This window comes from Teleopsis dalmanni, chromosome 1, assembly GCF_002237135.1.
Source record: "Teleopsis dalmanni isolate 2A chromosome 1, ASM223713v2, whole genome shotgun sequence".
In the NCBI taxonomy this organism is placed as follows: domain Eukaryota; kingdom Metazoa; phylum Arthropoda; class Insecta; order Diptera; family Diopsidae; genus Teleopsis; species Teleopsis dalmanni.
The window spans coordinates 162,996,772-163,014,279 of record NC_051846.1 but is presented as its reverse complement, the minus strand read 5'-3'; the positions used below and the strand labels follow the sequence as shown (position 1 = coordinate 163,014,279).

General features: G+C 28.3%; 2 protein-coding genes across 4 annotated transcripts in view; one reads left to right on the top strand and one right to left on the bottom strand.

Moving 5' to 3' along the window:
• Positions 1–3,493, top strand: part of LOC119669758 (serine-rich adhesin for platelets-like) — a gene marked incomplete at its 5' end in the record, with an annotated part of 110,951 nt that extends 107,458 nt beyond the window's left edge. For both annotated transcript variants that reach the window (XM_038079774.1, XM_038079773.1), the window contains 3 exon segments: positions 2,055–2,186; positions 2,252–2,433; positions 3,234–3,493. In XM_038079774.1, coding sequence (XP_037935702.1) covers positions 2,055–2,186; positions 2,252–2,433; positions 3,234–3,428 — 509 coding nt within the window.
• A 7,542-nt stretch (positions 3,494–11,035) lies between these two features.
• LOC119669756 (probable 4-coumarate--CoA ligase 3) overlaps positions 11,036–17,508 on the bottom strand; it is a 30,468-nt gene continuing 23,995 nt past the window's right edge. For both annotated transcript variants that reach the window (XM_038079771.1, XM_038079772.1), the window contains exons 4-6: positions 11,988–12,521; positions 11,816–11,930; positions 11,036–11,754 (exon numbers count right to left, since the gene is read on the bottom strand). In XM_038079771.1, coding sequence (XP_037935699.1) covers positions 11,112–11,754; positions 11,816–11,930; positions 11,988–12,521 — 1,292 coding nt within the window. In that variant the 3' untranslated portion in view covers positions 11,036–11,111. The remainder of the gene's footprint in view (positions 11,755–11,815; positions 11,931–11,987; positions 12,522–17,508) is intronic.

Sequence of the window (17,508 nt, the reverse complement as noted above, 5' to 3'; positions counted from 1 at the left end):
GAATTTGCTTTTTTATATGTTGGGCTTGATTTCTCATTAAACTATAATTGATATGCCATATTTCTAGAAAGTATTAAATTTGAAATATAATATATAATGGCTGCTCTTAGGTTTCATTTTTATAATAACGTGTATTATATAAATTTTTTGCATTTTTGAGAAGTATGGAATCATAATTTAAAGGAAATATTCAGAGAAAGTGATTGGATCCAGACTATTGTATTAGAAGAAGAATGAAATCTTTTACATTTTCGAAAAGTATGAAATTATAGTGCAAATGAAATGTCCATAGAAAATGACTGGATCTACCCTATTGTACTAGAAGATTACAAACTTATACAATATAATTTTATCGATCTAAAAGATAGGTTGTTCGAAAACTATAAATAAGTTTAAAAAAAATTGATTTTTAAATATAATGTTCGAAAAAGTTCTTCGCATTAAAAACGATTGTGAAGAGATTGATTGATTTGTTCGAATAATCATTTCCTATTATTGCAAGAGTTATTGTGGAATGTTTTTTTTTTTAACATTTATTAAATAAAATGATTCAATTGAATTATAGTAGAGAGTAAATATTCGACAATGTATTTAAGAATACTCTATTCAGTTCAAAAAATTAGGGCATTATTCGAAAAAGGTTTTTTCATATTATACAAAAAAAAAATAAGTATTTGGTTTTTTTATTTAAATAATAACGATTTGAAATAAATTTATTTTTATTGATTTGTTAAAAAAGATAAAACGTTCTACCTCTAGTAATACCTTGTTATTTTTTTTAATCACAATAATTTTCGAAAAGTAATGTTTAAAGAGTGTAATTGTTCAAAGTTTAAAGGATACTATTTTCTATTGTCTTATATTCGAAATTTAATTTGTTGACTGCGTATTTTTTTTATAAGTGATTCTTCTTAAAACTTCGAATAATTAGGGTTCAAATACCTTACAGAATATTTCGTCAAAGTTTTTAAAGAGATTTTATATTCCATTATAGAATGCAATACAATATTCTATGTTCTATGTTCTTTGTATTTTGGTCGCGATGATATTTGTAAAATATTTAATCGATATGTTCGAAAATTATATTCATGATCAAACACGATTTCGAAAAATCTTTTTGAAAGAAAAATTAATTAACCAATATTCGTTCACATTGTTAAAAAATAATGTATTTATGAAAAATCATGATCGTTATAAATTTTACTAAATATTTTAATAGAATAAAATTTTCGAAGATAAAAATGTTCTCAATACTTGTTTCATTTGATAAAAAATCGGTTAATACCGTACGCAAAATACGGTATGATATGACATGCGATGTGCAAAACGTCTGACTTCTATGAATTCATCATCGAACTGTCGTTGAAATGGCATCGTCTGGTTATCTTTTCTCACTATTGTGAGGTTATTATATTGTTCGAATTTTGTCAGTGTGACCACGCTGCCATATATTCGTATATATTATGAATGCATTATACGTAATGTATCATTAAAAACATGCAAATATAGTTCAAATGGTGAGTTAAAAATAGAAAATTATTGAACTTCTTTTCGAACTTCTTTTGGAAAACAACCATGGTTTTATCTTCATTATATAATCGTTCAAATAGAATGAAAGGTGAGCAAACCGTTTTTTAAAACACCAGTACCATGTGCGAGGTAGATGTCAATGAGATATATGAGATAGACCGTAAATAGAAGCTAGTGATAATAAGAAAATTTGGAGCAATAACATATGTCGTTTGTGGTAGCATTAAGCGTATGAGTTTAAGTTCGAAAAAGTTCGAAATACACAATTGTTTGAAAAGTTAGAGTTGTTGCATTATTTATATTCATTATTATCATTTTTATAGTAAAATTATTGTGTCTTCAAGTAGCTACATTTCTGATACTAAAATCATTATAAAATTTATTTGGTAATGAATTTCTTTATGTATATGACTTGTAATTCTCTCAATAGCTTATAATTACTAATCATTCCTGATTTTTATTAAATTTACATTTCAGTTATTATTCTACAAAATTTATGCTTTTTTTCTATACATTTTTAATAGATACTTCTCGAGCACGTCGTGAGGGAGAAGTGCCAGGCGTCGATTATCACTTCATTACTAGACAAGCATTCGAAGCAGATATATTGGCGCGTCGTTTTGTTGAGCATGGTGAATATGAAAAGGCTTACTATGGTGAGTTCAAAAAATTATCTACTAAAAGAAAATTAAAATTTAATCAAGTTATTTTTTCCAAATAGGCACATCACTTGAAGCTATAAGAACAGTTGTCGCTAGTGGTAAAATTTGTGTTTTGAACTTACATCCACAGAGTTTAAAACTGCTACGGGCTTCCGATTTGAAACCTTACGTTGTATTGGTAGCGCCACCAAGTTTAGATAAATTAAGACAAAAGAAACTTAGAAATGGTGAACCATTTAAGGTGAGTTTTAACAACAAAATAAAGTGGAAAATAAATTATTATTGTTTTATAATTAAGAATTCTATGTTGAATGATAGAAAATCCATTTGAAATAGAAAAGGGGAGTAGTAGAGACAAAATTTCGAAATTTAAAACGTTTTTTTTTATTTTCATTCAAGTGATTCTTGGGTCAACCATATAGTTGTTTTGAAAAACAAGATATCTGTCTATACAACTGACTATACAACTGTCTCAATAGAGTTGTATATATATTCGTGTATATATGAATATTTGTCATCAGTGGGGTCTTCTTGTTGTTATTGTAGCCCGCTGAGATCTGTAAACAGACAACATGAAAAGATTTACAAAACGATTACTTGAGTAAGAAAGTGGATATGTTTATGTTGAAGCTGGGGGAGGAGAAAATGGGGATAATGAGTTGGTTGGTGTATGTGGGATTTAAATCGAAGATGAATGCGTGTATAGAAGGAGAAACATGGCCAGCCACTTCAATGGGGTGGGTGCAAAGGTCGATTGGACGTAGGTTTATGTGCGTGGTAGAATATGAGAACAGATGGGTAACGTCATATGGAATAGAGCTGCAACATGGGCACACTTTAGAAATAGACGTGCTTATGCATGACAAGTGCTCGGCTATATCCTGATCTCAATTGAGCCAGTACAGTTCTTGTTGTATAGAAATCAATAGTCGCTAGAAATGTTTAAAGATTTATTAAATTAAAAAATTATTTAAAAACAAAAATAATTCTTTTCGAAGAATACTAATATCAGTATTATTTATTCTCCTCTACCATTTACAGGAAGAAGAGCTTAAAGATATTATTGCAACCGCTCGTGATATGGAGGCACGTTGGGGTCACTTATTCGATATGATAATCATCAATAATGATACGGAACGTGCGTATCATCAACTTTTGGCCGAAATCAATTCTCTGGAACGTGAACCACAATGGGTGCCAGCGAGTTGGGTGCATAATAATCGTGACGAGTCATAATTTGTTAAATTTAGTTTAGTTAAAGGAATAAATAAGAGCTAACACAAAATTAAAAAAATAAATCAATAATTTAATATAAATAATTAAAAAATGTCTTTAATGGATGAATTAGGGTAATATTTAAATAAACAAAATTTTCATATGTAAAATAAAAAATAAAAATAAAAAACAAATACTTTATGGTAAAAAATTAATAAAATTAAAGAATTTGTTGATTTGGGCGTTAAAAAGAAAAATAACAAAAAACAAAAATAAATATTAAAGGGAATTTGAAAAATGAAATTAATATTAATAAATTGTTTTCATAAATATTTATAAATGTTATAAAATATGAATTTGTAAATATAAAAATAAAAAATATATAAAATTGAAAGCAAAAACAAATTGAAATGAGTCTTAAAAGTGTATTATTATTTTTTTATATTTTATTCTTTCAGTTTCTCATCAATTATAAATAATTAGATTCTTTAATATATTAATTAGTTATACTGGAAGTATGGAAGTATAAAATGTTTTATAATAACAAACAAATTTTTTAGTTAATTTTAAAACATAATTAAAATAATAAGAAATTTTAATAATTGATTTTTTTTCTATTATATTTTCCTTTTTTTTGTATATTTATTTTTATTCTTTTTTTACTTTTTTTTTTATTTGTATTCTTTTTTAATTTTTTTTTATTTTTTTTACTTTTTTATTTATTTTTTTATTTGTTATAGTTTGTGTTAATATTTGTTCCAACAAAAATTTCAACCATAAAGTTAATAACAAATTTTTGTTTTATAAAAAAAAATAAAAATTGAATTAATTGGAGAAGATGTTTTAATTTAAACTTTAGAAAAATCTTCAAAATAAATATTTAAAAAAAAACCAGCTTATGAAATTCAGAAAAAAATAACAAAGAAAAATGCTTGTAAATTACAAAATACAAATAAACAAAGAAACAAATGCCAATCATATAAATTATATATACAAAAGAAAAAAACAAAATTTATAAAAATTTATAAAAACACCAGCAAAATGCAATATAAAATTAAGTCAAAAATATTTGTAAAAAAATAAATTGCCTACGCCTGATTAAATAGAAAAATAAAAGCAATTTAAGTCTTTAGCAAACGAATCGTTCATTTTTTTTATGTTTTAGAAATTAAAATTTTGTTAAACATTTCTTAATATGTTTTTATTGAATATGATAAAAATCGAGGATAATTCTTATAGTGCAGTAAGTCTACAGCACTCAAAAAAAAAAAAAATTAATAAATGTCAAGAAAATCCTTGAAACTGAACAAATGAAGTTCAATGATGAAACTAAATATACTTCAAATAGTGTATGGAAATAATTTATATATACATAAACATATATATAAAAATAGACAAAAATGAAAATAAAATTATATAAAAAATTAAAAACAAAAATATAGAAATGTTAAATTGTGAAATATATAATTTTTTGTGTAATTAGGATATATATTAAAATTTAAAGAAATTTGTTTAATTTATATAAAAATAAAAATAAAACAAAATAAAAAAGAAAAAAATAAAATGGTATGAAAAAATATATTGTTTTAGCGTATGTAAATTTAAATAAAAAATTATGTATAATTAAAATTATATGAAATACAATTTACATAAAAAAATATTTTTATTTATAACTATGAGTTTGACAAGCAAGAAAAGATTATCTTACATTTATTAAATGGATGAAACATTAAAAGCGAAGATCCAAAAGTAGTTCCAAAAGTGGGCGGGCGGTATTTGTCTTTTCAGACGACAGAGCCACAACAGAGAATCTAATGACAGACATATACGCATTACATTTGATTAATCTTTATTTGATGTGCAAATCTCCAGACACTACTTGAACTCAACAGACTACAGCTTTGTCACCAGCAAAGGCATATAACTATTTCTGTGACTACAAGCCCATCTCTTCAGTGATTTGCCGACATATTGCTAAGTGCTGAAGTTTGCATTCAAACTCAATCAAGCACACATAATTCAAACATCCACATATGTATATTAACTTTATCATCACAGGTATACCATTTCTTCGATGGGAATATAGAAATCTGCTATTTTTGTATACGAAGTTGGAAAGGGAGGGATATATACTCAAGAATATTTTTTGGCAGTATTTTTGAATCAAGTAGAAGTGGATCTTTGCTTTAATCCGTCCCTGAATACCTTTCTGCAAATGGATAAAAACAATAAAAAAAGAGTTGGTTTCGCTTTAACACTAAAGTAGTTTGAAGCTATATCTTACAGCTTATATATAAGTTTGCAACGTCATGCAAAATAATTGTACATTAAAATTTTGAAATATGACCGTCGGATCGTCACTTGATCCTTCCACAATTTATTTTCACAATTTCAAAATTTAGTAAACTCTTATTTCGTATAGTGTTTGACACCTATACGTTTATAAGTTATCTGTAGTTTGAATTACTTGATCACCCACTAATTCTCTCTCACATGTTATAGATCTTTGTCTATACGAGTATAAGTTGATTTGTATTACGAAGGATTAAAAGTTGTGTTACTAAGGCAAGGATCTTATAACTTTAGCTAACTGTCAGTAGATTTGTATTAGATTCTTATAGAGAATCTAGACCTATATTAGATTATTAGCTTATAAGTTGGGTACTGTTGTTAAGTTTCCACTCAGAATTAAACACATATTTCTTTATCTTACTAATATTTTTTTGTAAAAGCAAATCGTCTGTAAATTTATTAGTAAAGTATATAAATAATATATATCGTTTTTTTTTATTCTACTAACATGCAGCTGTTATATATGTCGATGAAAAGTATTAATAACTTTCATAATTTCTTTTAAAATGTTAAAATCAAGTAGATCACCTAATAAATGAACAAGTATCTGAATATAACAGCTTAAAGGCTCTAAGTAATTTTACGTAAATCGACATCTGAATTATGAATTATTTGAATTCGATAAACGAAATCAGCACTTAATTTCTGCATCTGAAAAAGACTGATACTTCGGAGCACATATACGCTACTTTTTAGCACTTTTTTATTTTGCTATACAATAGCTATGTAAGTAATAAGATTTCATATACATGTTCATCTAAGAGCTAATTTGATACAAATTTTAAAGATGTAAACATAATGGTGTGATTTTCTTCACGTTTTTGGTACTAGTGCTCATAAAAATTTTTTGTAAAATAATTATATAAATAATATTATAAAATCTGGTGTTCAATATATATAATATTTTGCCTATACTTGTCACTGAGTTATAGTTTATGGAAACATTTGGATTAATGCTTTTATAGTGCTTAGAGAATGTACTATATTCCACTGTTGGTAGCGTCCAAAAAATTTTGTCATCTCTGGATAATACATTCGTCATTTCAACAACCGTTTGTGGTTTTAAATTGCTTACATACGATTTCATTATAAAAAAGTACCTTATAGTACCTTACCATTGACTTCGTTAGATCAGTTAACTTATTTGAGATTCAAGTAATTCCAGTAATCTGAAGTCAGTTAACTGGTCTAACGAAGGCAGTGGAAATACACATTAAATACATAATGGTCATAAAGAGTACCGCCCTCAAAAAGTTAGCCGTCTATGGCAATGCTCATTTTTTTTAACTTTAAATTAACTCATTTACTTGAAGTAAATAACTTGCGCTATCGCAAACTCTAGTGAGTGAAGAATGGAAGAGGTTTGACAATAATGAACTAGTCGAATATTATTATATATAAATAATGTATATTTCTTATTTCAATTTTTTTAATGAAAAATTTAATTAAAAAAAAATATTAAAAGAAAATCAATTACTTAAGGAATGAATCAATAATTTTATGTTTATTCATTACCATTCCCTGATAAAAAATGGGTACACTCTGAGGTGCATCCTTAAGAAAAGTGTTTCCTCCTTTCTTCCTTTCATTTATTTGTGGTGCGATGCGGTGCGTTTGAGCAGAAGTTCGAGTATTGAACGCCATGAGTTGGTTATGTTCGTCGTGGTTGCACAATGTGTCTGAACAGTTTGCTCACGTTTAAAAAATTAGCTAACTTGTGCTCCGATATCAGGCGTGCATAAAACTGTAGTTGGTCAACTACATTCGGAGCGCCACCAATTAGTCAAATATTGGTTGTGGTCTTTGCTCGAATATGCACACAAATTTATAGTGAAATATGGTATAATTCTTGCAGTCAAGACATAAACCAGAACAGCGAATGTGGTGATATTATAGCATGTTTATTTCGGGTGAGTGTGTTGACTACAAACGGTGTAGAGCATTGCCAAAGAAGAATATTATTCATTTCTTAATGACAAAGTTAAAGAAAGATGGCAACGTTGAAATTTAAAAATTGAAGCCATTATTTTTATTTAAATAATTTGAATTATTTAATATACTTAAAGTAATTAAACTGTGCTAGAAAAATTAAATTATTTTTTTTAGGTTTCTTTTAAAAGGTTTGAGGTTAATTTTGAATTGTTAAGTTTAAAGCTACAACCTGTTTTGTGGCTAAAAATCTAGTTCTTCAGCAAAAAAGAGATTAACGTTTAACAATTGGGGTTCAAAACGATCAATAAACATATCTTTATTTTTAAAGAAACAAATTTCGTGTTGTTAGTAAACTTATTATAAAATAATAAAGAATAAAGTTTTTTCGACAGCGTTCAAGAAAAAACCATGTAATATTATATATATATGCATATATATTCTCCGTTTTATATAAAACTCAAAAATTAATAATTAAATTTGTCATATATCACGTTTTTAATTTTTTCACGCACAAATAATTTAAGAATAATTTAGATCCTCTTTTTATATATAATACTCAAAAAATAATTAAAGTCACTTCATATATATTTTTTTAATAAAATAATTATTTGTTTTGTCTTCAATTTTTTCACACACATATGTATAAATCATACATTCGGTTCTTATTTTAAAACGCAAAAATAATTATTATTGTTACCTTAAAAACGTAGAACTGAAAAATAATAATAAGGTTATCGTTACTGAAGGCATCAAAGGAGATGCCAAGAGCTATAAAACATTCCGTAACACACATCAATCACAGTTATTGTTCATTTAACTAAAAATAGTGTTTTTAGGTAGTATTAAAATGCTTCGTTGCACTATTATGGTATATCATATTATGCTTATTAGAAAGTTCTATAAATAGCCAGAGGTTTAGTGGGTAATAGTGTAATGATTTAATCATTGATTTTAATAATAAAAATATGTTGTTGTATAGGTATTATTTCATCTTCATCATTCGTTTTGTCATCGGTGGCTATTGGTAGCCGTTGTGATTCACAGTTTGAAAAAGTCTATGAAACATGGTCTGTATAGTTGCTTCATGCCATAAAATCTGGTACAAAGTACATTTCAAATAGGTTTCTCTTCATTGGTACGAGGTACATAAACCGTTTACCGGAGTCTAGAGAGCTTAATTTTAATAATTACTTTTGCTTTGAGGTAAATTGCGTATAATTTGTAGCTATAACGTTGCCTCTATTCGTTAACCTGATTAAAGATTTACTGTTACCAGTTGATAGTCCGAGAGCCACCAGATCGTTCATCATCTGGTACATCCATCGAAGATGCGGGCGAACTCTACTACTACTCTATCTGCGGCTACCGAATCGAACAATTTTCTAGTAGGAGTACTTCATTCTATTCGCACGACATGACCAAACCAGCGAAGTCACTGAATTTTTATGCGCTTAACTTGGTTCCATCTAAATCGACACTCGTTGCCAGGCATCATAGAGGGACCATAGATCTTCCGAAGAATTTTTTCTCGTATACTTCTAACGCCTCATTATTCTCATTACTGTTAATAAATATCAAAGTTTCCGCGCTATCCAGCAGCACAGGCGTGATAAGGGACTAAGACAGTGTGGTTTTCCTTTATCGATAGAGTGCTTTTTATTTTTAAATTGCCTATTTAGCCCGAAGTAACCAGTAAGTTGGCAAGAGTGATTCTTTGTTGTATCTTTAGGCTTACATTATTTTTGGTATTTACGCTGGTTCCCGAATAAACAAAATCTTTCACAACTTCGATCTTATAATTGTTAACAGAGTACTTTCTGTTTGTTGACAGAAAGTACTTTCCTCATATATGAAGCTACAATTCTTTATAGAATTTTTCTCTCAAATGCGAAAAGGGGATCAGAGTTTACGTTTTTTGTTAAACACTCAACTCTCAGATCAATATGTGAGTACTAGTAGGACTATTATCCTATACAGCGGTAATTTGAATGTCTTTATAAAATACTATAGTCGATGTATAGTCTGTCAAGAGTTTTGTCAGACCATAATAGGCTATGTCGGATTTAAGCAGCCGTGGCTGCTAAAATTGATCTATGATTAGATCAATTATTGTTCTTACACCAAGTGTAATCCTCATCGTTTCTACTTAAGGAAAATTTCGTTAAAGTAAATTTAAAAAAAGGTGTTTAATATTATTCTCAGACATGAGTGACTCTGGATTAAATATGTTTTGCTGCATAACTACTTGAAAAATTCAAATAATGTTTGATCTCAACACTTGAATCAGTAAGCTTCGAAACAAACAATTGCTATCTTACATCCACTTGAAAAACTCAAATTATGGCTGTTAAAGGTACTTAAAACTTTTATGTATATTAAATTTAATTGAATTAGAAGCAATTCTAATTTCTCGACCATTCCGATTTGTTGTTTGCTCTCATTAAACAGTTTTCATATATAAAGTCCGATATCGTGGAAATTATTTATTGATTTATTGATATATAGCAAAATAAAAAATATGGTTCGAAGTATTTGTCTTTTCTAAGATCTGAACTATTCTTGGTGTTTGGAATCGCGCCGATTTTGTGTTAATTGATTTGTTAAATCAATAAATCAAGTAATTTATCTTAAAAATAAAATAATAACTAATTTCACGATGGAAGACTCTTAGTGAAATTTCATAGGATCTGCAATTCCATCTCCATAGTAAACCATTTCCATTTCTATTTTAGTCCTCAACTCATAAACTAAGATATGAGTAAAAACTCTTTCTTCGTTTTTTAATTTGTCTGGAACTTTTTCATCCACGTCTTACTTTTTATTCCTGTGCTCATATTAAATAAATTGCTGTTTAAATGGTATGCTTAAACTTATAGTACCAAAAATGGATCTCATGGGGCCTTTGTGGATCCGTGGTCGTGGTAAGTTAAGAAACGAAAAATGTATAAAATTAATTTTTTAAACCAACTTTTATTTATTTAGTATATATATAAAATACATTTATTATATATAATTATAATACACAGTTTTTCACAAAATTTGTAATGAATAATTTACAGATTTCTCATTCCTTAATTTTACTAAAATTTTAAATGCATTTTTAAAAATTCTTTTCTTGTTACATACACTTTTTTAAGCTTAAAATATATAATTACAAACATTCTCGTATAAGCTAATTAATAAACTATTATTAATCTCTAATCATTAATATTAATATTACTCAGGTCAATTGTTGATAAGTTGTTAGTGTTGTGATAATAAAAGACAAAATATAAGGAAATGTTCAGCACATCACGTCGAGTTAGTCAATAGGCAATAAAAAACAATTATAAAAAACAGTAAACATTAAACATTAATCATTAAAAATTTTAAACTCAGTCCGAAGCTGGCAACGAAAAAACCCCGTTCAGTCGCCATAAATTAACTCGAGTATTTCTCCTTCAATACTTTTCGTAAAATTTTGCCCGTTGGATTTTTTGGGATTTCCTGAGCAAATATAACCCCACCCTCCAGTTTTTTGTACACAGCCACACGTTCGGCTATGTAATCGTAAATTTCCTGCTCCGTAGCTTCACATCCAGGCTTAAGCGTGACTAAGGCTCTAGGCGCCTCACCATTTAAATCATGTGGTATGCCAAATACCGCCGCTTCTGTAATTTTGGGATGATCTCTCAGTATCGCTTCTAACTCAGCAGGTGGTACTTGGAATCCTTTCACTTTGATTAGTTCCTTCATACGATCCGTAATGTAGAAATAACCATCGTCATCGAAATGAGCAACATCACCCGTACGTAACCAACCATTTGGATAGAATGTATCTCTAGTAGCTTCTTCATTATTCAGATATCCTGACATAACTTGTGGGCCACGTACACATAATTCACCGGTAGAGTTAGGACCCATACCTTTAGCATCAGTTCCATCTAATGCTACAATTTTAGCTTCAGTACTGCCAGTCAAAAAACCAGTTGAAGCATAGCGTGTATTAGTCTCTGGAGTAAGTAGCACAACTGGTGAAGATTCAGTCATACCAAAGCCCTGAAGGAATTTAGTGTTTGGGAATCTGTTAATGAAAAAATTTTAATAAATTTGAAACATTTTTCGTTTTAAATATATGCACTTACTTTTTTATAAAACGTTCTACATCACTAATACCAATTGGTGCTGCTCCCGACATAACAAATTCCAGTTCAGGAGCAGTTTCTCTAGTCACCTTTGGATGATTGATCATGAAAAGCGCTGTAAGAAAAATACTATTAAAAAATTCTTCATATTTTTGGTAATTATATGCTTTACCGATCGGTGGAACTAAATTCAAAATGCTGGCTTTGTACTCAAATAGTGATTTCATCAAATCTTCCGGTTTAAATTGTGGCATTGTAACAAGCTTAGCACCTTCGCCCAATTTCGACAGCATTATAACTGTCAATCCGTATATGTGAAAGAAGGGCAGTATTGCAGGCACTGTCTTGCCTCTCGCATCAATCGTTAGTGGTCTCTGTATTTGTTCACAATTCGCAGTGATATTATTATGTGTTAGCATAACACCTTTCGGTAAACCTGTTGTACCAGATGAGAAGGGCAAAAATACCATATCGCTGCCCTTAACATTATAGTTCTTTAGTAGACTATAGTCTACTTCACTGGTTTTAATTAATTCAAAGAAATCAATAGCACCAGCGGGCAAGTCTTCAGCAGGACGCATGCGTATGCAAGCGATTGGAATGTCTTTCTGTGCTCGTTTGCAGGCATCTTTAATGATGTCATAGTTGGATGATATACCAACTACGAACTTTGCATCGCTAAAGTTGAGTTGACGGGCAATTTCCTCTGGAATAATGTGAAGCAAAAGTCATTTTATTTTCAATGTATAACAAGAGCATAAACGAGAGAAAAAAATAACGAGAGGCAAAGGATATAAAAAAACCAAAAAAGAGAAAGGAGAAATAAAAAAAGAGAAAGGGGAAATAAAAAAAGAGACAGTTAGATATGTTAAAGCAAAAGAAATAAATAGGATGTAGTGGATGAGAATAAAGAGAGAAACAATTAATGAAAGAAATATCATAGGATATGTAGAATATTAAACAAACGTGCTTTTTGAGAGTTGGACCCAGGTATTGAATATAACGATAATAGACTTTTATAGAGTAAATGAATTTGGCTGGTGAAATCTGTACAAATATTAGAAATGCCTTCCTTGAATAATTGTCCTGATCTATGCAGGTAACTTGAAATCGGGAATATGAATTGATTACAAAAAACTTAGGAGGCATGGTATTTGAAAGTTTTTTACATAAACCAATTACTTGTCAAGAGACTGATTCTTATTATTTAAATAAGTCACTTAGATTCATTAGTGGTTTTCAATAATTGCACAACAGTTTTTGGTAATTGCATATGGATTCTGTCAGTGAATCTTCGAAGGGTATATATTATGAGTACCATGATTACCAAGATAGATATTATCTGGTCAACAGTAACTTCAGATTTTTTTTTTGTATCATCCAATTCGAATGTGATATTAATACATTTTAGGAAAAGATACATTATGTGGGAATTTAAAGGTGCTAAGGAAATAAAAAGAAAACAAAAAGAAAAAAAAACATTTAAAAAAATGTATATGGTTGGTTGATTGGTAGCAGTGGCCGGCCAACAGATAAGTTTCCCTGTACCTCAGTTACCGATTCTTAGCCGGTTTACTACCACATTCTTCGCAAAAATTCCTGAGACAGAAGAATACAGACTAAATCTATACCGTGGAATTTAGATAATTAAAGAGGTCTTTATCATTATATAATCTGATAAGCTGTCAAAGAAATACCTCCCTAAACACTTATTTCTTCTGGATGCCAAAGTCAGCTACTCACAGAACAAAAAATATAATAGAATAAAAATATATATTTAATATATATTTAATATATAAATAATATATAAATAATATATATTTAAGCTCGAACCAAATATAGTTCGCTATCCCGAAAAATAAGAAACTCATGTTGTAACTTTACTTATGTATGTTTAGATTTTGGGTACGTCATTGTCAATGTTCTTACATTGTATGTAGTAAGGAATAGGTACACTATATCTTTTTAATATCCTTATAGGTATAAATTCCAATTCATATTGAAACTCGTTATTGAAATTTATATAGGTATATAGTCACCTAGAAGATAAAACAGTAATTAAAGTACTGAGTATATACTGTACTTAACAGTTTCCATGATTGCTTGTATCTGATATAGTGTATCAAAAAGTCTCATCTGATTCTCATACGATCTCAGTCAATTACTATCTCAGGCAAAAAACTTTCGTGGTTTTCTCATAAAAGCTATGAAATCATTCATGAAAAATGACAGTTTGTAATTAACTGACAATTTCTGTATTTTATGAGAGTTTGAGTATCGGTGAAAGTCCAATTTTTGTTTACTTAATTTTTAAGTTAATAAATGCAGATTCGCTTCTATTTCATTGAGCAAGTCAATTGAGCTTCCGACCGAAATTGCCTTGACCAAAGTCCAAAGTGCGACTTATGATTTATTTATGTACACTACTACTGAACTCAAGTAAAACGAAACTTTTCGACGAATTTATTTTAATAATTTTTTTTGGATTGGATAGGTCAGGTTTTATATTGTGAAGTGAAGAGAAAAAAACAAAACAACAATTTTGTAAGGTTTTAATGTTAATTATTTAATTAAAATCAAAAAAAAAAGTTCAAAATTTAAAAAAAAAGGAATTTTATTAAAATATGAATATTGTTTATTACTTGTTATTCTTATTGATATATAATAATAATATATATTAATAGCATAATAAAACATATAATATAAATGTAAATATATATATTAGAAAACCTTACTCATTTCATCGTTATATATATGTATTAATGAAAAACGAGGAAGGCCATGCTCACTTATAAATCGATTTCTAGACTATTGATATTATGGAGTTAGTCGAAAAATTCATCCACGAACTTGTATATAAATTATCAATGGTGTTGTAGCTGTCGACATTCTCAATAATCACAGTAAGCTGGATTACAATTCAAATATATTGACAATACAAAATTTGGAAAATTTAGTAAGAAAATTATTTTTCCAAGAAGAAATTTCCAGTTTCCTGATTAAGGAAATAAACAGAACACAATAAATAATTTTCAAATTTAAGTATAGCTTCTTTGTTTTTAATTCCGTCCAATTACAGAAACCACGCTATAGTGTCTAAAGGGTCTAAAATGTGTCTTAACTTTTGCACATAAGATTGAACGAAGTAGAGAAATATACTGGAAAATATACTGGGTGCCTCCAGATCTTCAGTTATTGGTAGATTATATTATCAATATACTGGAAAATATTTTCGTGGCAGAGTTTTTACACTGAATAATGAGGGGATAACATAATCAAAGAGGGGAAGAGTTCTATTTTTCTAATCCTTTTACTTTAGATACAGCACTGACTACACAGAGTGTTTCGTTTTAATGTTTTGTATGCGTTACAAGAAGTAACAATAGTACAGTGCTGACTTGAAGGGTCTATTGTGTTATCTTTGCAAAGTGACTCCGAAATTAACCTACATAAATTACGCCAATGGCTTTTAGATCTCATTCGCTTTAACAAAAGTTGAAGGGATGTATTGAACTTGTTTTTTGGCAATCGTATGACATGAACAAATCATATAGGTGAAAGTTTACTTATATATTTTACACAATCTACAGGTGTCGATGCCCTTAAGTCTCATCTATGAAAAGTGGTAATTAAGAAAAGCGTGTCTAGTAAAGAAAAAGAGATAGATATCTCTTTTGTGTACTATTATTTAGATCTATTTTGACAATTAAGTTACTTTTATTAAAAATAATTTCTTAAATTATTATTTAACTCTTCTTTATTATCTATTATAACTTAAATGTATACACAACACCACTCTTACAATAATATTCACTTTATCCCTGGTATTTTTTTATTTTTCCTCTTAGACTCTTTTTCCTCTTTGTCTCTTTTTCCTCTTTGTCTCTTTGTGCTCTTTGTCTCTTTTTTCTCTTTCTCTCTTTGTCCTCTTTGTCTCTTTTTCCTCTCTCTTAATATTTTTTAAAATTCCTTTAATCAAAAATAACTAAAGGTTTCGAATTGTTTTCACTCATTTTCAAATCAACATAACTGTTCACACGATCAACCCTGTTACACTCCTGTTTTCACACAAAAATTTAGCATAAAATGTTGCCTTTCAAACAAGTATCCGATTGACATACCCGGATTAGTGTTTCCATGTATATGGACACCAACACCATCTAGTGATAATATTTTAGAATTTGATCAATTAGTAATTCTAATAGAACTCACAACAAACTCACAACTACCCTAAAGTAATTTCATTATTTTAGTGATTATTCATTTTGAAGAATTAATATGAGATATCATCTTTATCTGAATGGAAAACTAATAACCATATTTTTTTTAAAACTTTCATTTAAATTTAGCATACGGACACTTTCGCCAGAAGTATTTTGTAAAATTATTTCCACTTTTTTAGTGCTGTTAGTTAGTACTTCTTTGTTACTTTATTGACTGTTTTTTAATTGCTTTTAACATTAAAAATTTTTACTCAGAAGGTTTGGTCAAATGTTTTGCAAAATTATTTGTTTTTAGTGCTGTTAACTGGTACTTCATTTATTAATCTGTTTTCTTATATTTTTTACTGCTATTTGTGGCACTTTTTTTTATTTCATTATTTTTATTTCTTTTTGTTATTAGTTGCCTGTTGATTGTTGTTTATATTAATGTATATGTATGTAGTGAAGCTATGTTGAGCATTGACTGCGTGAATGATTTTAAGGAGTATACTACACTTTTTAAACAAATAAAATTAAAAATTTAGTAAATATTAAGCGTATTGAATTTCATTTACACTAAAAAAAAATGTCTGGTAGTAAGTTAATTCACATTGCACTGAAAACATTTCTGAAGTCTGGCTTAATAACTTTAGTAAATGATGATGTGAATCCTTTGATGCAATTTATTATTTTTATTTTGATTGCACCATATAAAGAACTTATGTGAAAGTTATCTCACCATGCAGATGACAACCATGTAAAAACGTGCAACCACTTTGTGGTTACCAAAGAGGCAGCCGCAAAGGTTAAGTTGATTTAACCTTGGAAAACTTTGGTGCCATTGTGGTTGCGCTTTGTAGTTGTCATCTGCGTGGAATATTAAATCTACGATTTTACGGTTCCACATATTTATGGCATTAAATTTTTTTATGAAAATAAGTATTTGAGAATTTTTAATTAAACAATTTTTAAGAAAAAATTTTTTTTAAGATGTAGCTTAACTCCTTGAACAATGTTTATATATATAAGAAGTATATATCATATTTAAATATATTTATATATTTCGATTTTTGGAGTTTTGAACTTTAATTTCTAGAATTGTTTGTAGTAAAAAATTCATATCTAAATTATCTACTAAACTAAAATATAAACTAAGTATATAAAAAATAGATCTATTATATTAATTTTATTGATATGCTAATAAAGTTATTATTTGATTAAATGAATCTAATTTTATGAACTTTGTTCAGTCCAAAAATGGCTTTTTATCAAAAATTCAAAAATGATTTAGAAAAAAAGTGTGAAAATGCAAAAATAGCACTTATCACTGAAACGTAATTACTCATTTCTGTGCTTAAGTTTAAGTGAAGTGGACAATATTATCGCAGGGGGTTAATTATTTCTTTAAAATATAATAAATAATTAATTATTTATCGCAGAAAACGCGCTCTTCTTATCAATAAATTACGCAGTGAATTTAGGCGTCAATGT